The sequence below is a fragment of the Eschrichtius robustus genome, chromosome 18 (genome assembly GCF_028021215.1).
Source record: "Eschrichtius robustus isolate mEscRob2 chromosome 18, mEscRob2.pri, whole genome shotgun sequence".
Lineage (NCBI taxonomy): Eukaryota > Metazoa > Chordata > Mammalia > Artiodactyla > Eschrichtiidae > Eschrichtius > Eschrichtius robustus.
In genome coordinates, this window is record NC_090841.1 from 22,306,003 (window position 1) to 22,329,146 (window position 23,144).

The following is a 23,144-nucleotide window of genomic DNA, read 5'->3' on the forward strand; positions in this document are numbered from 1 at the left end:
AAAAAATTTTTTTTGTCTTGGGATGAGAACTTTCGGGATGTATTCTGTCAGCAACTTTCAAATGTGCAATAAAGTATTATTAACTATAGTAACCATGTTGCACATGACATCCTCATGACATTTATTTTATAACTGGAAGTTTGTTCTTACCTGGTTTTAAAACCAAACAACCTTTGAAGAAAACACTTTCAACAATAACCATAGTTTTCATGCAGTCTATAGACAATCTAATATATGTATTTCAATCCCAAAAAAAGAAATATCAGGTATTATTTTAAAGTTAAAAAACACCAACCTCTTTAATCTCATGTAGTTTTCACTGGCAGCAGGTCGGCATTCAGCTCTTTGTACCACTATTCCTTCCAGTGAAAGCTTATCTTGAATGGAAAGACAAAAATTAACAAATGTATTGAGAAATAACATTTATCATGTTCAAGACTATATTTTGACATACTAAACAAGGTAACAATGATTACAATCAAATATAGTTAATAATAAAAATCAAGGAAAGAAAAGGAATATTTTTAAGTTTACAGTAATATCATTGGTCAGAATAGAGAAAAACCTTATTCTTGGCTAGTAAAAAACTGGGCTCCTGTCAAGTTTATTTATTGGGCTGCTGCAGCCCCTTGCCAATAACAGCTTTTATACACTTAGCTCTTCCTAAAGAGAGTGGCTTAAAAGGGCATAAAAATCAAGTAAAAATTTGAAGGGTGTGGCAGCTATATCATCTTTGGCAGAGAAGTAAGTTCTGAAAACACAGCTAGCCTAAAGCACTAAATCAAAAATTCATACACACACGTATATGCATGCATGGGCACACACACATACATGTGCAAAAAAGAAAATTCTAGAATACACGGTGACGAGAACAGCTAGCTTAGAAAATACTATGAAACTAGGCAGGTCCTTGTCTGGGTTATACTGTGTACCAGTTCTGCCTGCCAGTTGCTCTGCCTTCTATTTTCCAGCAAAATGATTAAAATGGATGTGTCTCAACTAGAGCTTTAACTGCTATGAATATCTGTCCAAACAGAAGGGCAATTTTTCCCACCATTAGTAAGAATTCTTATGGTGACCCTGACACAAAATTCAAGAGAAAACAAAAGTTAGCACCTACTGAGTGCCTACTAGGCACCAAGTCACTTTAAGACCTCATCTTATTTGATAATGCATGTATGACTGACCCACGATGGTACCTGCATTACTGCAGTCTGGAAATGTACGACTATGGTTAGGAACAGTTATGGTTCAGTCGTATTTCCGGGAGAATTCACCCAGGTTTCCGGAAGAGATTCAGGAACTCCTCTGGCTCATCAGCAATGCATTTATGACCCATCTTTTCAGGGCAAATGACCTCATGCATTCCACAAACATTAACTAAATGCCTACGATGTGAAGGGAACCATCTAGGCATTGCAGAATTGAAGATGACTGAAATACAGTACTGTCTTCAAGGAGCATACAGTTCACTGGAGGAACAGATAAGTTGACCAAAACATAGAATGCAGATAGAACCATGCCCACCTGATTTATGTTAGAAAATTTTTCTTATGGTGACCTTTCTCTATTTTGCCTCCAAAATCTAGGAACTCCTTATTATAGCCCCTAAGTACTAATACACACAGTAACTCGATAGTTCAATGTAACATATGCAACAAACCTCAAGTAGAGGCTGACAGATGACTGCAAAGAGCAATGATGAGAAGCACGTCTACCTTACACCAAAATATGCCAGGAAGGAAATAATAAGAAGGCCGCAATAATTTTATATTAAATTTAAGTTTAAATATCTAAAAGTAATTTCCTCTTATTAATGAGTTTAGTAAGATTAAAATTTGAATTTTCTTAAAGCAAAAACAAATATTATATTCAGCTCCACTGAAGCTGACAGTTGTATCTAGAAAAATTCTTGCCATAACAATAACAAGATCTGGGAAAGATTCCAATCTATAGTGTCTTAAATGCATGAGAAAAGTTCACTTTTTAAACATAAATTAACCCTTTTGAAAAAGCAAAATAGATCTGGAATACTGTCTCTGAAAATAATTTAGTTACATATCCAGGTGTTTACTAATGCTGAATACTAAAAAGCTACCTTTCAATACCACCTGTGAATGTTCCCCTCTTATTTATCTGTATCTACTCCTGGTGGACAGGATGAGTTTAATTTCTAGTTAAAGGTTTCTGCTGTCCACGTTCCACACATAATACCTGAAAGGGTTAAAAGCATCCAAAGCACCTGCCCATTTCAACTTGGCCACCACTCATCACTCTTCTTCAGTCAAGGTCACTCACACAAAGCAGTAAAATTCACTTCCCCAAACCATGATTTCCTGTCCATCATATCCCCTTTTCAAATCTAAAATAGCCTTCAAATGCTTCTCAAATGAAAGGAAAAGTCTTCATCAGCAGCAATGAAAACTTCTACCAATTGGCTGCTCTTAAATAACCCCACATCTCTGTTAACTCTTTGCCCTTCCCGCTCTCTTCCTAAATAAGTTTTTAAAAAACCAATTTACTTATAATACAGCCCCCTAAGCAAGATTTAAAGGTGTCACACACTTTTTAAAGCCTCACAGGAACATGTTTTCATATTCTTGCCACTAAACCATGCTTCTCTTCTTCTCCAAAACATTGCTTAAGATTTCAGGGGAAAGCTATTAAATATCGCATTTTAAGGCATTTGAAAGCACCCACTTGCACACCACTGCTGTTAATTACAGATCATATTCATTAATACAGGAATCCTGACTTAAAACTACTTCGTTGGCCCAGTTTGAAAGACTGTAAATACTTGAAAAATAATCTTTTTATTGCTCATATATTTATCAAATATTTACTAAGTGCCTTTATGTAAAAGATAATGCAAAAACACATCAGGAATAACAAAGATAAATGAAACTTGGCTCCTGCCCTCAAGGAGTAGAGGCTAGTGCAGCCATTCACAAACGTGTGGCATATATGCCTGAAAAGTAGTGAGGAACCCCAAAGAACCTTTTATGTGGGTTTACTACTGATATTGATTATACTAGCAACTAAAACTGAAAAATGTTTCGAAAATCAGAGTGAAAAAGGCAAAAAGGCTTGGTATTATTATAAAAATAGTTTTGATTTCACAGGTCCCTTGAAAGGGTCTCCAGGACCCCTCTACCCAGTGGTTTCCAGATCACATTTTGGGAGCTTCTGGTCTAGTAGGATGATGAGATAGGTATATAAATCACTTTAACACACTAGAAGCACTTTTGATAGACCTCCACTTAACCCACTTCTAGATTACCAAGGCTCTCAGTTCCCCTCTTAACTATGGTGACAGATGCCCACAGCTCACTATACACTAGTGGGTAGTAGGTTAATCTCTACTACTCCCACACACTTCTGCTCAAACTATGCTGAAACTTGTTTATGCTAGTTTTACTCTGTTAGTAATTATGCAATTTGATTATATATTACATAATCTCATTAATTAAGAATATGGGGGAGGGAGATGTTTCTACAAAAACTAGGTTTAATGCTTTGTAAGATGTGATATAAAGATAAGTTGCTAAAAATCTGTCAAATTAGATACTGGAGAGACAACTAGAGATTAGAAGAGAAACATAAAAGTCTAGAAGGATTCTGCATTCATATTGTTTCACAGTGCCTAAGTTTTTGCTCCTTTTTAAAGAAACCAAAACTGAAAATCTAAACTAAATTATGGGTTTACTTTTCACAGGAAAGAGAAATCAGATGCTCAATCAGCATCCTATACTGAAAGCAAAGGCCTTGTCCTACATGTACACTGGTGACTAAATGTACATTTGTGGGTCTTAAAATGTTTAAGGCAGTAGGAATATATACTATTATCATTTTTATGATTCCCTACCTTTTAATTTAACTACTGGAAGGACTACTGGTCCTTCCATAAAGGCTGTGGGATTCTACTGTAACTATGTAGAATTTGCCATGGTTTATGAGGGTTATAATCTGCTGACAGAGACACAGAGTACTGGGATTAAAACACATACACACAAAGAGAATACGTCTAGCTGGTTTTAAGAAGAGCTTTGATAGAGAAAGCAATGTTTGTGCTGGACCTGGAAAAATGGGTAGGATTTAGAGTGGGAGGTGAAGCAGAAGGGCACCGAAGGTGGTGTGAACAGCATGAACAATGGCTTTTGTCTCTTCTCTGTTTCTCTGTCTGTCTCTCTCAGAATTTTAAACTAAGGGACCCATACCAGAGTCACTCTACCTCAGAAATCTCTGGAAGGACATGGTCACAACGGCATTCTGAAGAGAAGCCACATAGGCTCATCCTACTGAAAGCCCAGCCACGGCTTGGTTCCTATCTTTCCCTAGGCTTGGCCGTTTGTTCAACTCTTGTTTAGATTCTGGGAACTATTCCAGTATCTTTTTCTAAATTTTCTCACCTCTCCCGCTTTTTGGGCTAGATTGGTTTGCTTATTGGTTTCTGCTACTTGTAACCCAAAGAATCTTCATGAGTATGAACATACACCTTTGGTGATGGTATTTTATTGATCTATATCCTGCCACCTAGTTTCAGAAAACAATTGAGAGAAAGTTTTAAAGGGTAAGCTACACAAAGTGCATCCTATAACAAGAATGGAAGCGTTCTAGTTCTGATTCTGTCTCTGAACAGTGGTGTTACTTTGGAGAAGTTACTTTACATCTCTGGGCCTCAGCATCTATATGTATAATAAAGTCACTGGGATCTCTGAGATCTCCTCCAATTCTCTTTCACTAAAATAAACAAAACAAAACTGGCCTTCCCCTCCAACTGAGGATGTTTTATTATTTCATTAGTATTTATTTTGTTTGCCCTAATACTTTCTAAAAGACCTAGACATAATTAAATTTTCTTTGAGTAGAAATTAGAGAAAAACTGTTTCTTGGAATGACAATGAGAAAACGTTGAGAAGCTGTCCAAGACTTGAACATATACAAACTTCTGTTCTAAGCTGGACCTTCCAACATACTCTATGTTGAGGAACCCAAGAGAAACAACTGACTGGCATGTTTCACAAGTTAAGAGCCTTGCTAGTTTGAACAAGTTAAAGTGGAAGTAAGCAGGAAGGGTGTCTATTAGCATTGGCATGTAAGTAATGAGAAGTAATGTGTTAAGAAGATGTTGGGCATCAGGAAGTTACAGGAGTTCATTTCCACAAGACCACTCGATCCAGTTCAATGTGGAGGCCTTTAAGAGCACTTCCAACTCAAGTTAAAACACAGACAAGGTTAGAACCAAGATTTTGGACTGATCCTTGAGATCTGAAGCTACTTTCCTGATTCTTCCTTACATCACAACTGTGATGGAAAAGGACTAAAGAAATAATATGTAGAAAGGACTAATATTTGGAAAAGGACTAAAGAAATAATATTTCAACAGAGCAAGAGCATTTAAAAGATAAACCATTTTTAGTATTCCTACCAGTCTCCACTGTTCTCATTTAAAATCTTTTCCTAGCAGTTTCTGCCTGTGGTTCACAGGGCAAGGCCTATTAATACATGCTACTTGGCATCTTAACAAACCAGTTGGGCAAAGCTGCAATCCCTGTGTTATTAAGAAGGTGTTTCTTACTGTATTCAAATTTGTCAATTGATGTTCTGATCTCTATCTAATACTCAGGAATTTTAGGAATAAAAGATCATGCTCAGATTTCAGTAAACCTACAGAGTCAGCATTTGATTAATTACCTCAAAAGCAACAAAATGAGCAGCCACAGAAGTATTCCCCAAAATTATCTGTTTATGCAATATGTTTTCTTGTAATGATATTCAAATTACAAACGTGCCTAAATAGCTGGGAATTCCCAATTTTAAACCAAACACTGAAACCATAATTTGAGGACTAGACTTAGGATTAGAAAACATCTCGGCTTCCTCACTCCTACTACTGGTCTTCAACTTTTCCCCTATGGACTGGGAGAAAGAAGGTTTACGTACATTCCTATACAAGGGATGTTGTAATGCTCATCAAAGAGTACCTGTGAATGACAAGACTGGTTGTCCGCAAGTAGAAGAGTGGTTACGTAAGGTACAAAATCGAAGATGGAGGACTTAAATGTACAAAGGAATGTGGATTGTTCTATGAGTCTACAGAAGCCATAACAAACGTTTCGTCAAAGAAATAACTTAGAGAATGACATTTTAAAAACAAACATTTGTATCTTTTACCGTTTACAAGGCAAGTTCACAAGTTATCATTCCTCCTACACTTCACAGTAGTCTCCTTTTTGCTTGTTATATATAATTATATATATAATTTAATATATATAATTAATCAATATAAATCCTCAAATACAGATGTGGGCACAATGTTGTAATGCTGTATAAACAGACACAATCCCTAATCTAAAAGTTGCTTTCAAGAATAAGAGGTTGGCTCTTCCTCTCCACACCACCTTTCTAGTTCCCAATTCCCTCTTCCTCTTTCTCCTCTTGCCCTTCTAGTCCTCTGACTCTGAGTCCCCAGAACCAGCCTCTGGCCCCATAGATGTACAGCCTCCCCACTGCAGGACCTCTGGTTTGCTGGCAGCTGTGTCTCAGAAAAAGCTGTCTTCAGCAAGGCAGAAGCAGTTCCCTGCTGGTATTCCCAGAGTCTGGTGGAACGCCTAACACATACCATGTGGCTGACAGGGTCTTGGTGCTCCCGCCAGGTGTCAGGCCTGAGCCTCTGAGGTGGGAGAGCCAAGTTCAGGACACTGGTCCACCACAGACCTCCCTGGTAGTATCAGTCAGTGAGAGCTCTCCCAGATATCTCCATCTCAACGCTAAGACCCAGCTCCACTCAACGACCAGCAAGCTCCAGTGCTGGACACCCCATGCCAAACAACTACCAAGACAGGAACACAACCCCACCCATTAGCAGAGAGGCTGCCTAAAATCATAATAAGTTCACAGACACCCCAAAACACACCACCAGACGTGGTCCTGCCCATCAGAAAGACAAGATCCAGCCTCATCCACCAGAACACAGGCACTCGTCCCCTCCACCAGGAAGCGTACACAACCCACTGAACCAACCTTACCCACTGGGGGCAGACACCAAAAACAATGGGAACTATGAACCTGCAGCCTCTGAAAAGGAGACCTCAAACACAGTAAGTTAAGCAAAATGAGAAGACAGAGGAATACAAAGCAGATGAAGGAGCAAGGTAAAAACCCACCAGATCAAACAAATGAAGAGGAAATAGGCAGTCTACCTGAAAAAGAATTCAGAGTAATGACAGTAAAGATGATCCAAAATCTTGGAAATAGAATGGAGAAAATACAAGAAATGTTTAACAAGGACCTAGAAGAACGAAAGAGCAAGCAAACAATGATGAAATGAACAACACAATAAATGAAATTAAAAATTCTCTAGAAGGAATCAATAGCAGAATACCTGAGGGAGAAGAATGGATAAGTGACCTGGAAGATAAAACAGTGGAAATAACTACTGCAGAGCAGAATAAAGAAAAAAGAATGAAAAGAATTGAGGACAGTCTCAGAGACCTCTGGGACAACATTAAACGCACCAACGTTCGAATTATAGGGGTCCCAGAACAACAAGAGAAAAAGAAAGGGACTGAGAAAATATTTGAAGAGATTATAGTTGAAAACTTCCCTCATATGGGAAAGGAAATAGTCAATTAAGTCCAGGAAGCACAGAGAGTCCCATACAGGATAAAACCAAGGAGAAACACACCAAGACACATATTAATCAAACTATCAAAAATTAAATACAAAGAAAAAATATTAAAAGCAGCAAGGGAAAAGCAACAAATAACATACAAAGGAATCCCCATAAGGTTAACAGCTGATCTTTCAGCAGAAACTCTGCAAGCCAGAAGGGAGTGGCAGGACATATTTAAAGGGATGAAAGGGAAAAACCTACAACCAAGTTTACTCTAGCCAGCAGGGATCTCATTCAGATTCGGCAGAGAAATTAAAACCTTTATAGACAAGCAAAAGCTAAGAGAATTCAGCACCACCAAACCAGCTTTACAACAAATGCTAAAGAACTTCTCTAGGCAGGAAACACAAGAGAAGGAAAAGACCTACAATAACAAACCCAAAACAATTAAGAAAATGGTAATAGGAACATATATATCGATAATTACCTTAAATGTAAATGGAATAAATGCTCCAACCAAAAGACATAGACTGGCTGAATGGATACAAAAACAAGACCCATATGTATGCTGTCTACAAGAGACCAACTTCAGACCTAGGGACACATACAGACTGAAAATGAGGGGATGGAAAAAGATATTCCATGCAAATGGAAATCAAAAGAAAGCTGGAGTAGCAATTCTCATATCAGACAAAATTGACTTTAAAATAAAGACTATTACAAGAGACAAAGAAGGACACTACATAATGATCAAGGGATCAATCCAAGAAGAAGATATAACAATTGTAAATATTTATGCACCCAACATAGGAGCACCTCAATACATAAGGCAAATGCCAATAGCCATAAAAGGGGAAATCGACAGTAAAACAATCATAGTAGGGGACTTTAACACCCCACTTTCACCAACGGACAGATCATCCAAAATGAAAATAAGGAAACACAAGCTTTAAATGACACATTAAACAAGATGGACTTAATTTATATTTATAGGACATTCCATCCAAAAACAGAATACACTTTCTTCTCAAGTGCTCATGGAACATTCTCCAGGATAGATCATATCTTGGGTCACAAATCAAGCCTTGGTAAATTTAACAAAATTGAAATCATATCAAGTATCTTTTCCAACCACAACACTATGAGACTGGATATCAATTACAGGAAAAAGAAATACAAACACGTGGAGGCTAAACAATATGCTACTAAATAACCAAGAGATCACTGAAGAAATAAAAGAGGAAATCAAAAAATACCTAGAAACAAATGACAATGAAAACACGATGACCGAAAACCTATGGGACACAGCAAAAGCAGTTCTAGGAGGGAAGTTTATAGCAATACAATCCTACCTTAAGAAACAAGAAAAATCTCAAATAAACAACCTAACCTTACACCTAAAGCAATTAGAGAAAGAATAACAAAAAAACCCTGAAAGTTAGCAGAAGGAAAGAAATCATAAAGATCAGATCAGAAATAAATGAAAAAGAAATGAAGGAAACAAAGCTACAGTAATCAAGACAGTATGGTACTGGCACAAAAAACAGAAATATAAATCAATGGAACAGGACAGAAAACCCAGAGATAAACCCACACACCTATGGTCACCTTATCTTTGATAAAGGACGCAAGAATATAGAATGGAGAGAAGACAGCCTCTTCAATAAGTGGTGCTGGGAAAACTGGACAGCTACATGTAAAAGAATGAAATTAGAACACTCCTTAACACCCTAAACAAAAATAAACTCAAAATGGATTAAAGACCTAAATGTAAGGCCAGACACTATAAAACTCTTAGAGGAAAACATAGGCAGAGCACTCCATGACATAAATCACAGCAAGATCCTTTTTGACCCACCTCCTAGAGGAATGGAAATAAAAACAAAAATAAATAAACGGGACCTAATGAAACTTAAAAGCTTTTGCACAGCAAAGGAAACCAGAAACAAGACGAAAAGACAACCCTCAGAATGGGAGAAAATATTTGCAAACGAAGCAACTGGCAAAGGATTAATCTCCAAAATATACAAGCAGCTCATGCAGCTCAGTATCAAGAAAACAAACAACCCAATGCAAAAATGGGCAGAAGACCTAAATAGACATTTCTCTAAAGAAGATATACAGATTGCCAACAAACACATGAAAGGATGCTCAACATCACTAATCATTAGAGAAATGCAAATCAAAACTACAATGAGGGATCACCTCACACCAGTCAGAATGCCCATCATCAAAAAATCTACAAAAAATAAATAATGGAGAGGGTGTGGAGAAAAGGGAACCCTCTTGCACTGTTGGTGGGAATGCAAATTGATACAGCCACTATGGAGAACAGTATGGAAGTTCCTTAAAAAACTAAAATAGAACTACCATACAACCCAGCAATCCCACTACTGGGCATATACCCTGAGAAAACCATAATTCAGAAAGAGTCATGTACCATAATGTTCACTGCAGCACTATTTACAATAACCAGGACATGGAAGCAACCTATGTGTCCATCGACAGATGAATGGATAAAGAAGATGTGGCACATATATACAATGGAATATTACTCAGCCATAAAAAGAAATGAAATTGAGTTATCTGTAGTGAGGTGGATGGACCCAGAATCTTTCATACAGAGTGAAGGAAGTCAGAAAGAGAAAAACAAATACTGTATGCTAACACACATATATGGAATCTAACCTAGGGGCAGAACAGGAATAAAGACGCAGACGTAGAGAATGGACTTGAGGACACAGAGAGCGGGAAGGGTAAGCTGTGACAAAGTGAGAGAGTGGCATGGATATATATACACTACCAAATGTAAAATACATAGCTAGTGGGAAGCAGCCGCATAGCACAGGGAGATCAGCTTGGTGCTCTGTGACCACCTAGAGGGGTGGGATAGGGAGGGTGGGAGGGAGACGCAAGAAGGAGGGGATATGGGGATATATGGATAGCTGACTCACTTTGTTATACAGCAAAACTTACATACCATTGTAAAGCAATGATACTCCAATAAGGTTGTTAACAAAAAATAGACAAATGGATAAAGAAACAAAAATAAGAGGTTGAAAAAAACCCAGAAATAAAATATAGTTTTATTTAAAAAAATGAAGTAATGCTGTGTTGTAATAATACATGAAAAGGAAAATCATAGTACTGTGATAGTTTGTCTTAGTTAGACCTTCATCAAAGGGTGTGATCCAGCTTTGGCTGTTGCATTTGAAATTAGAGAGAATTCAAAAACAATAGCAAACGTGATTAAATGGATAGAAAAACAAATCCTTCTAGGAAAGATTAAGTCTCCCAGAGAAAAGACTTTTGCTATAGTGCTACATTACACTTAAATAGTGCCAAACACTGTGCTAGATGTGATGAGGGGTACAAAGGAAAAAAAAATACAGACCCCCTGCACTTAGAAAGCCTGTAATATAGTTGAGGGATACAATATTAATATAGACAATCCTATGACACATTTTTAAATCAACTGAATATGATTCAAGTTTCATTACTTTCATCCTCAATAACTCCTGTCCTCTTCACCATGTTTAGGAATAGTAGTAATACCACATACTAGTTTAGTTCTTTACAATTTTCAAGATACTTTAATAGTAAGTGATCCTCATAACTACAGAGTAGAAATTATGCCCTCATCATTAAGAGCTCCTTTGAGATAAGTTCACTTTCCTGAGCTCATCAATTTCCTGAATATGGTAGGTCTTCAACTCTGCTTGATCCTAAGAATCACCTGGGAAGCTTTTTAAAAACTACTGGGCCCACTGTCTGAGATTCTACCTTAATTGCACTGCGTGGGCAAGAGGTGTTTTTACAACCTCGCTAGATAATTCTAATATGCAGCTGCCAGGGTTGAGAACTACTGCCCTGATATTTCTCTCCTCCTCTCCCCCACATCTTTTCCTCTTCCTGTATCTCTGTTAATTTTATTTTCTGGTGGTATGGGGATAACAGCTTACAGAACTGCTCAAATACTTCATCAAATCTAAGATACCATCAATTGTAATAGTCAACGTCATTTTATGTGCCACCAAGAAAGACAAAACACTACCACACTACCATGAAAATTTTACAAGCCAATGATTTTAAGACATACCCTTATTTCAGAAATGTTAAACATGAAAAAGTGTGCAATATGATAGACTTCTCCATCCCTGATTTGCAATCACTCTACTCTGTGTAAGAAACTCCATTTCCTCCTATGAACCATCATATCCTGTCCTGCTTGTTCAGGACCCCCTCTCTCCTCCACACAATGTCATCACTGAAGACACAAGAGAAACTAAAAACAAGATGATAACAGGAGGGACACTGGTAGGGCACAGCATCAGCAGCAGAGACTCTTTGGGTTACTGATTTCATAACAATATTAACTTTACAACTTTTCAAAGTCATGTCCCTGATTTTGAGATTGCAGACAATGGTTATTAACTTAAAACATCTCCTTCTGAAAGAGGAGGCAAAATTGCGTTTTGCCAAATAGCACTATAAAAATGAGTTCTACGCAATATAATTTCAGTGTTCATTTGATTGCTCATAGAAGTGCTTTGCTCATCTAGTTACAATAAAATTTTCCAGTGAATAATAATGCATAGTCTGCACTTCAAAAAAAAAAAGCAAACTCATTTTTAAAAGCTTAAATGACTTCTGCCTACAGAATTATAAAATACAGGTTTCCCTGAAATACTCATCTCCCAAAGTACATTTAAAATATGAATTAATATGATTTGTAAATTGTTTTCAAGATTACCTGTGTAATGAAAAGCAAAGAAACGTGGAATGGAGTTTTGTCAGAACTTCTCATTTAGTCTGTCATTTTTATTTGTGCTCCTTTTGATACAAAGTGTTTTCATCTTTTCTACACTCCTCAAGTGAGGTTTAAAAAATTGCTGATGCAGCAAAGTTTCCTGGGCTTCTGTGAAGACTCAGTTCAACACTGCAAAACATTTACAAGCTTATTCATCTGACTGGAATTACACATCCACATCACCTTCCTGCCAAAAGCTATACTGAATGTGTCCTAGGAGGACTTCAGCACTCTGCATAGGTGGTGAGATACTGTGGTCAGTCAGCTCCATAAGGTAGTGAGGTAGTACTTGCGGGGATGCAAGCCCAGTACAAGACAACATCTAATTTTGCAGAAAAATTTTATATTTCAAAATGAAACTAAAGTTTTGATGTTCAAATAGAATTAGATTAACACAGAAAAATCCTTGATTCTTAAAATATGTTAATACATTACACTGTGTAATTTATTTATATTTTTTAACACCAAAAAAGAGGCTAAAGTAACATGATTACAGCTGAATATCAAAGCGAATATTTCTCACATTCAATGCTATTAACAGGAGGCTATGAAGAACAAGAAAGCCACACATTAAAAAAGAGAAACTCAGCTTGTGAAAGGTATAGGAAGATCAAGGCAAAAAGGAATCAGAGGACATGAAAGTCAGACGGCCAAAGGTTAGCCAGATTTTGGAAAATGAACAGATAAAGATATCACTGCAGAATCAAGTAGATGGGTATCAAATTCAAGTGAAGAAGAAAGACCCAGATCAATAAGCCTTAAAAAATCTGCAAAAGATCAGGGCAGAGACATAGTGCCAGGTTTAAGTGAAAATTGACAGCTACTGCTCTTTCTGTAGTTGGTTTTACTTTCTTCCTAAGGTAATAGGAAATAATCCTTTTTTAAAAACAGGCATTAATGCATGCAGGTGAAAATAACCAAAAAGATTTGGTAGAGGCAGAGAATGAAGAAACAGAAGCCCAGTGTTTTTAATAAAGGCAGCTTCTGAGACCATCCCTTTTCCTTGAAAAGGAAATTTTCCAAGGAAAAATTTTCCAAGGAAATTTCCAAGGAAATTTCAGAAAGGAGTGATCTGTTGAGTCTAGGGGAATTATCAAATCTTATATCTTCCAACCAAGAGAGATACCTTCTTGGTAAGGTTCCACTTCCTTCCATGGCAGGAGAATATCTCTGATATATAAATGGAGCAAGCATATATTATGATCATGTTCTGTGTCAATAATGTTGACGACAATGACCTCGTTTCCCATCAAGAGTTGGTAGATAAGATGGGAATTCCCATCGGCCTGGGATAAATTCTGCCTAATGCAGACAGTGGAAGATTAGCATCACCATATAGTGGAAAGGTTTTGCTAAAATTTGGTTAGGCATTGGGCCTAACCAATGAATATACTCATAACAAGAACCTGACAATGACACTGTTTACGTCCTCAAAGTTGGCTATCATCAACAGGAACACAAATAACAAATGTTGGCGAGGATGTGGAGAAAAGGGAATCCTCATACACTGTTGATGGGAATGTAAATTGGCGCAGCCACTGTGGAAAACAGTATAGAGGTTTCTCAAAAACTAAAAACAGAGCTACCATACGGCCCAGCAATTCCAATCCTAGGTATATATTCAGAGAAAACTCTAATTTGAAAAGATACAGGCACCCAATGTTCATAGCAGCATTCTTTACAATTGCCAAGATATGAAAGCAACCTAAGTGTCCAGCAACAGATGAATGGATAGAGAAGATACACACACACGCACACACACGCACATACACACACACACTGGAATACTGCTCAGCCATAAAAAAGAATGAAATTTTGCCATTTGCAACAACATGGATGGACTTGGAGGGTATTATGCTAAGTGAAATAGGTCAGACCGAAAAAGACAAATACTGTATGATATCACTTATATGTGAAATCTAAAAAACAAAACAAAACAAAACAAAAAAAGAAAGGCAGATAACACCAAGTGTTGGAAAAAATGTGGGGAAACAGGAAACCACAAGCACTGCTGGTGGGACAGTGCACTGATAGAGCTGATCTTGGGAGTCATCTGGCAGTTCTAAGTGAAACTGAACATGGCCAGCAAGCCCTCAAATTTCCAAAGACACCCATAAGAGGACATGCTTGAAACTGTTCATCACAGCAAGGGATTGAGGCAGCCTGGGTGTCCATCAGTAGGAAATCAAAAACAACATTTATTGGGTGCGTAAGTGTGAAATACCGTGTGCCATCCACAAGTAGTGAAACAGATGTATATACAGCAGCAGGAACCAATTCAAAAAACAGAGTTGAATGAAAAAAGTAAGAAACAGACATAGATATATACATATATGAGAAAATAAATCTTCAAAGTTGACTGAAGGGCTCTTTTATATGTGTGATTACAGATGTCTATGACAGACACTTTAAAAAAAAAAATCTTTCTGCCTGCAAAGCGGATGAAATCTTCAAGTCTAGTGGTCAAGTGGATTTAAGCGAGCTAATCTTTGATGTGTAGGTTAAGCCCTTCTGCTGAAACCACTGAACTGATTACTTCCAGTTTGTATGTGCAGTGAGGCAGAGAAATGTAGTCACATAAACCATGGATGTTTGCCTTGGAATAGTTATTGAAGCACCATTTCTACAGTTTTAGGGATGTGTGGACTTGATTGACATGACCCTCCCCACCCTACAGCCCCCAAAGCAGGTAAGTATAAGCTTAAAATAGACTAAAAAGAAGACAACCTGGCTTTCTCCTAAGGGGCATATGAACCACCACAGCAGCAATGATCAACAAAGCCCCGTGATTTCTGTAAACTGCAATCATCTTGCTTTCACGGGGATGGAGTGGAGTAATGCAGAGAAGCTGGGACCTACTGGGTACCATTTTTCTTTCTTAAGACCGCAAGTTGGGAGCAATAGGACATAAAAGAAAAGTCCTATGGATTCTTATCAGCTTCCAGTCAGTCCTATGGATTCTTAGCGGCTTCCAGTCAGACAAGGCTTCTGTTACACTATTGTTGCCAGGCCACGGCTGGCAAAAAAAATCGTACAGGTCAGGTTTGCAGAAGCCAAGAACATCAGAGTGAAGTCTAAAGAGAAAGAGCGGTCAAGGGTTAGAGGTGCATGATGGGGTGGTTCAGAGTCTGTCAAGGCAAGCCAGCAGAAACAAAGGACACACACCAGTCATTGTAAAAACCAGAAAGCAGAAAGCAGAAGTGAGCAAGTCAGCAAGTGTAAGGTGGCCCCAGGGGTGACGGCTGAAGGGATCAGTAGTCCCACTTCCTCCAGTCCTGCCTCACCTCCCCACCCCATGGCAGCAAAGCCTCCAGCAGCACTAGCTTCAGGGCTCCCCCAGGAAGGCATCTATAAACAGGCCAAACAGTGCATAAGGAAGCAGACTAAGCCTTACGTAGAATTCAACGATATCACTTTATTTAAACATACAAAGAAAATTCTAGCACAGTCTCCACCACTCTACTACAGTTATGTTCTATTGATTCTGGTGTGACTGCAAATGAAACTGGCAAGCCTTTGCTGGTTCCGCCATTCCATGGTGCTACTCATGTGCATTGACTACTAACACAAGGATTCCGCTTCTAAAGTTGTAGCCCCCAGATCTATTCAATATTTCAGAAAAAGTCACAGCCATAGGTAAGACCTGATTCCAAAACCACAAAATCAACACACATGAAATTGTTAGAATATAACAGTAAACTCTTCTTAAATGATGCAGTACTGAGAGGAAGCTTTAGTCGAAATGTTGGCTTACCATTAACAAGTTGTAAAGTTCTACATAAAACACTAAAAACTCTCGAGAATGCAATCTTATCTTTGGTTCAATTTCATGGTCTCAAAGCAAAAACTCAGCCCTAAAAATGTTATGTCTTAGATTCCTAGTTTAATTTCAATGAACTTTTGATAAGCTCAATGATACGTAAATACTAAATTCAAAATGCACTATAATTAAAAGTAAAATTTTTATATCTGAAGAAAATCTAACATTGTTTAGAGAAAATGCAAGGCAAGCATTTTTAGAAGAATCTGCACCAATATTTCTATCAACACAAAGTTGAAAAACTTTCAAATACCTTTAATGTAATAAAAATATAAATCAATTTAACAAAATCTAAAGTCTAATTCTGAGGACAATGCAGTTCCTCAGAATAATTTAGCAGGTAGATCAGCCAAATAATAGTGTACTGGGGACAATGCTCACATTTCTTACCACTGGGTCTTTAAATTCTAGAAATGAAAACTCAAGATCCCTAAAATGTTTTGGAAGGCAAGTTACAGCGGAAGGAGAAAAAAAAAGAGGGGAAAAAAAACACCACATTCACACAGTTCCAGCTCCAAAAAAAAAAAAATGGCAGCTAGGCTTTGGTCTTTTCTCTCCCCCTATGTGAACACTGAAAAAAAACCAACAGCAGCAAAAGAAACCCAACTAACTTGGCCCGTGACACTATTTTACAGCAGGTATTTTGAATGTGTCTCTCTGTTATCTTCTCGAGGGAGCACATGCACACGCACACACACACACAAACACACAGACACACGGTTACAGTATTTTCCACAGCAGTCCAAGTCTTTGTTCAGCAGTGAAGCACGTTTAGGGTGAAACAAGCTTATGAATTTTCCATAGGAAATCTTAAGCCAAAAAAAAAAAAAAAGATTACTGTAAAACCTGTATATTTGATTTTTTACCTTTAGGGTAAAAAGCCAAAATAACAGAGACTTTTGTTAAAGAACATGAAGAAAATTTCTTCTCACTTGCTAAAGATCCACAAAGCAGAATCACATGCAAATCCAATTAAATTCAAGTGCAATGTCACAAACAACAGGTTTAAATATTCTCACTTGTGTCTCTAAAATGACTACACCACTTGTGAAATGTGTGACTTTTTTTAGGAGAAAAAATTCTATACACCTAGGTCCTTTCTCTTTGGGTTTCCTACTTATGATTTACTTTAAACAATGATACTAATTCAACATATATTATTCTCCAAAAGGTGACACTATTATTCAATATTAAGCCTGCCTGATTAATAACTTAAAAGACATTTAGAAGTGGATAAAAATTCACACTTAGCTGGAGAGTTAAACATATGTAACTGCTTAACTGCCAATAGGAAATTCAATTTATTCAGTAACTTTCATTACTTCAAAGAATACACATGAAAACCTTTTCACAGCGAGTTCCTGCCCTGATATAGTTAAATGCAAATTATCTTTTTTCCCTCTTACTCCAGAAAGCTCCTGCATACATAGCTGATACGCCACCTACTGCAAAACCGAGCTGACAGCACAGGCAACGCTGCCAGCATTTCCATTCCATCACCAGGCTGGGGCTGAATAAAGGCGTGTTTGTGTGGTAGTGTTTCTTTTTAAAAAATCTCAACGCCAAGAAGAACAAGCTGAAATAGCATTTTCAAAAATGGAGCGTAAAATAAACAGAAGAGAAAAAGAAAAGGAGTATGAAGGGAAACACAACAGCCTGGAAGATGCTGACCAGGGAAAGAACTGCAAATCCACCCTGATGACCCTCAACGTTGGTGGATACTTATACATTACTCAGAAACAAACACTGACCAAGTACCCAGACACTTTCCTTGAAGGTATAGTAAATGGAAAAATCCTCTGCCCATTTGATGCCGATGGTCATTATTTCATAGACAGGGATGGGCTCCTCTTCAGGCATGTTCTAAACTTCCTACGAAATGGAGAACTTCTACTGCCAGAAGGGTTTCGAGAAAATCAACTTCTCGCACAAGAAGCAGAATTCTTTCAGCTCAAGGGACTGGCGGAGGAAGTGAAGTCCAGGTGGGAAAAAGAACAGCTAACACCCAGGGAGACTACTTTCTTGGAAATAACAGATAACCATGATCGCTCACAAGGACTGAGAATCTTCTGTAATGCTCCTGATTTCATATCAAAAATAAAATCTCGCATTGTTCTGGTGTCCAAAAGCAGGCTGGATGGCTTTCCAGAGGAGTTTTCAATATCGTCAAACATCATTCAATTTAAATACTTCATAAAGTCTGAAAATGGCACTCGACTTGTACTGAAGGAAGACAACACCTTTGTCTGCACCTTGGAAACTCTTAAGTTCGAGGCCATAATGATGGCCTTAAAGTGTGGTTTTAGACTGCTGACCAGCCTGGATTGCTCCAAAGGGTCGATTGTTCACAGCGATGCACTTCATTTTATCAAGTAATTACCTGTGTCACGAACAAAGGCAACAAGCATGCAGCCAGCAAGCTTCGGAAAACCACAGCATCAAAGGCATCCCAAATAACGTGCCCAGCTAGCTCTGTACTCAGAGACCTGCTGCTAATCAATTACTGTGAGCTAACGGTATGTAAATCCTATTGCTAAAGATGTCCTTCTCTAGGGTGTTCCTGTTGATCAGACTCGTACACTTAAAGCGAAAACAGTGATCTTCTACATATTGTAAATAAAGACGGAATGCTTTTGCTATTTGTTTATTTTTCCTTACGCTGTCTTTCAATCAGAATGTCTTGAGTATTTGCACAATGAACAAGCATGTACAGTATCTATCGTTCTTTCAAGTAAATGGTAATAAAATATTTTAAGGGACTGTAAGATTTTAAATCCTCTCTACTTATGGCAAAAATCTACAAAGAAACTGAACTGGTAAAATTAACCATTGAGAGCAAGACAGATGTGCAGATCTACTAAAACAGAGCTGTGGTGAAACAAAATGAGATTGTAAGAATTAAAGCTATGGATTTAATTTTTAATGGTAGGCACCAAAAGCTTGTTCATAGTTTCTGTATTTCATACTAGAATTACAGCTGAATTGATATATTGCTGCAAATTCCTAGAAAACTGCTTGATGACAATAAAAAAAAAAGAAAGCACTACTAACTTCTTTGCTTGTATTAATAATTATAGTAAAAAGTTAAATGTGTCACTTTTAAAACAAATAGTACCTTTTGACGACCTCACACAAAATAATGCATTGATGTGGTCAACTGGCAGGCTGCAGTAACCCTGGCTGGACTTGCAAATGACAAAAATCAGCCAATTCATTTCTTTGCAGGCTGAGCTCCAACACAGCATGGATAACTTGGTCTCAATACAGTACATGGCATTAGAATAATTAAAGAGTTCATTTTCAGAATCGTCCTATCTATTCATTTTTCAAGCTCAAAAATATTAGATGAGCATCACTAAACATCCTTATGAAAGAACTTTATTCTTTTCAGCACCTCTTTTGATGCTAAACCTCAGACTCAGTGAGTTGTGGTAATTTCTTTGCTTCATACTAAATAATTAGTTATTTTTAGAAATTAAGTTTTATATATGGCTATCTCAATTAAATAATCTAGAAACATAGCTTTAAACGTGAGTGTATTTTTTTCCTCCCAAAGAACAGCTAAATCATTTATTTCTATGCCACTTATTTTCTTTGGCTTCTAAGAACAAATTACATCTTAAATTCGCTCCTCTAAAATTTAACCATTAAAACTGATAATTAAATCTTAACTTTAATAAACTTTAACAAAATATTTCCGAAAATCTTGACTGAGGTTACATAAGTTAGCATATAAGCCAAAAGTTTGCTTACACATAAAAACTCAGCAAAGCTAATATTCATTCTCAGAACTATAACTGACTTCCCATTACAACATCTGAGGTAATACAAATGTTGGCTGTACATACTATACTAAAAGAAATATTTAAAAACCTCTTGTACAAAAAAGTCCTTTAAAAAATTCACATTAAAAACAAAAATCTCCACATTAACCACGCAATCTTCTTTTTGTATTACAAGAAAAAAATGTTTCTATTAAAGCATCAAATTCTCTTATGTACTTAAAAATGGCTTAATCAAGATTTAAAAGAACTATGAAAACAGAAAAAAATAATAAAATCTATTTTAGCAGTCACTATAATTGAACTGTTTATATACCTCTCCAGCTTACAAGTTGACTTTTCCGTGGCATTTAGACTTCGTAATGAAGAAAAGGGTAGTGATTTAATGTCAAAGCAAGATTTTCACTAACAGGGTTTCATTACAGATAATAAAAATAGCCCTGACATCTCTTTTTACAGGAAATACAGCTGAACAAATCTCCTTAGAAGTATTATAAGTGAAGTTTTTGCATCAGTTCACAAAAAGAAAATTTAACTGTTATAACAAAATTATTGATGGAAACCATTACTTAAAGAAATTTGTCACTCGTGTTTTTGTACATCTCAAAATATCGTGTCTGGAATGCATTTAATTTTTCCTCAAGCTTTTGATAAATCATAATATCCTAAAACAATTTAGGAATCTACAAGGAAATATGGCTAGATTGATAACTCTTGTGTAACTTTTCATAAATGTACCTTTTTAAATTCAAAATTACTTGCACTTGTATTTACATATTCAAGTGCCTAAATATTGTAAGTGTACAGAAAATATCTAGTTTTTAAATTTCACTATTTAAAAAAAAAAAACTTAGAAATACTTTCCATTCAAAAAATTCAAGAAATCATACAAAATGCCAACTGTAAGTCAGAGTGAAGCTGTCATAACATTTTTGTTTGTAGTCAATGAAGAATTTCTTCCTCAAATCTTTTCTCATAAGTAAATATTGCTCCAAAGAATAAATCACAAAGTGACTTGTCATCTTCTTTTTCAGAAGAAAGGTAATAAAAAATAGGTTACTGTACTTGCCATGAGCCAAACATATACATGCTTGTATTTGGAATTACATCACACAGTGATTCTGGCATTGCCCTTAAAATATTAAAAATAAACACACAGCTTATGGTGTACTATATTTCTAAAATGTGTGCAGTGTGCAGAACAAATGAAGGGAAACACTTATGAGACTTTTCAAATGATAGAAAAAAGATGACTACCATCCCAGACTGAAGATCATGATACCAATTAAGCTTGTTCAGTTATTTTTTTTTAAAGAAAATTACTTATATTTCAAGTGCTATTTTTAAGATGATAAAAAGGTATCATTTATTGTTTTATTACATGCCAGGTACCATGCTATGTACATATATTATCTCAATTAATTCTCACGATGACCCTAAGAAAGGTACTATTATTTTTTCCTTCTCACAGATGAAGAAAGAGCCTAAGAGGGCTAAGGAACCTGCTAATAAGATCATACAGTTGTTGAGAGGTAAAGGTGGAACCAACATTTGAAACCCAGCTATACCAGTTCCAGAGCCAGCAGGAACTATGTCTGCTTTTGCAGGCCACTTATCTCTCTAACACCTAGAACCTGGTGTTACAGCTTAAAACAGGCATTCGTGAAGAACATGCTAAATAAAGAATACCAAAATACAGGTTTGCCTCACTTGATAAAAATCTCACAATGCAGGTATTCTTAAAATGTTGAGTAAAACAGCTGAATTTGGGGAAAGCAAATAATATTTTAAATGTCATGTCGTGTCATTTAAAGAACATGAGATGAATCATCTCACAAGAATAAAGAATATCCCAAATTTGTATATTGGCAAATCTAGATTTTCACATATCAGGTTTGCTGAAAAGGGGGGTTACTTTTTATGACTTATACAGTCCACCGAACTGACATATTTTTCCTCATAGGAAAAAAATATGGCACAGTGAAACACACATGGGCTCTGGAGTCAGACTTGGGTTCAAATTCAATTAACTTCCACTAATTTGCTTACATGACCATAAGCAAGACTCTTAACTTCTTTGAACTTCAACATCCTCACAGTAAAATGGAGATAATAATGACTAGTTGATAGAGCATTTATAAGGCTTAAATTCTAAATTACATGTAAAATGCCTCACCCATCACAGACTTCCCATAAGCACTGGTTATTATCTTATCCAGTGTAAAGGTACCTTCATGACATAACCATGAAGAACAGGCACAAAAATGCACATTTACATTAATTAGGCTTTCAACTTAGACATGAACAGAACTTTTGACAAATGCATGCTTAATACTGTGATGAATACTATAAGATACAAGAATCTACTTTGAATTAAATTGCTCCAGGCAAATGCAGTTTTCAACTTTATTAGTTTAAAAATACATATAATGAGTCTTTCTTGGGACTTTTATCTTCTAGCTTCATGCACAAAATCTACAAGATCAAAATAATCACTGCAGCTGTTTTATCAGCAATTTAAAATCAGTCAGCAATAATATATGATACCATACTCTTAAAGACACCCCTGTCTAATAAATTATGATCAAATGCCTTAAATTGAAATGATGTCAGTCAAGGTTAAAATCTGAGTATCTGAATCATAATCATCCTGCAAATAAAGCAGAAATGTAATATGGACTATCCAAAACAGCATGCAACTTATAAATTATTTGTATTTAGCTTTTTAATATTTTTTATTTAAGTATAGTTGATTTACAATGTTGTGTTAATTTCTGCTGTACAGCCAAGTGACTCAGTTATACACATATATACATTCTTTTTTATATTCTTTTCCATTATGGTTTAACCCCTGATACTGAATATAGTTCCCTGTGCTATACAGTAGGACCTTGTTGTTTATGCATTCTATATGTAATAGTTTGCATCTACTAACTCCAAACTCCCAGTCCATCCCTTCCCCTCTCCCTGTCCCACTGTATTTAGCTTTGAAATATATAATGGCTACTTCTGTAGCAGACTTATCTTCCTAATCATATTTTGCCTAAGCTAATATTAAAATTAATTTGCTTCTGTGAATAAACACCAAGGGGGTGGGGATAAAGGAAGACGTGCTGG

The 23,144-nt window shown here is 36.6% G+C and overlaps 2 protein-coding genes across 2 annotated transcripts in view; one reads left to right on the forward strand and one right to left on the reverse strand.

Moving 5' to 3' along the window:
- The window catches only part of GTF2F2 (general transcription factor IIF subunit 2), a 144,833-nt gene that overhangs the window by 64,772 nt on the left and 56,917 nt on the right, over positions 1-23,144 (reverse strand). Inside the window, exon 5 of the mRNA XM_068526810.1 lies at positions 296-377. Within this exon, the coding sequence (XP_068382911.1) occupies positions 296-377 (82 nt within the window). The remainder of the gene's footprint in view (positions 1-295; positions 378-23,144) is intronic.
- On the forward strand, positions 17,842-18,621 carry KCTD4 (potassium channel tetramerization domain containing 4). The gene has a single exon (XM_068526969.1). It carries the CDS (start codon positions 17,842-17,844, stop codon positions 18,619-18,621), a length of 780 nt encoding a protein of 259 aa, XP_068383070.1.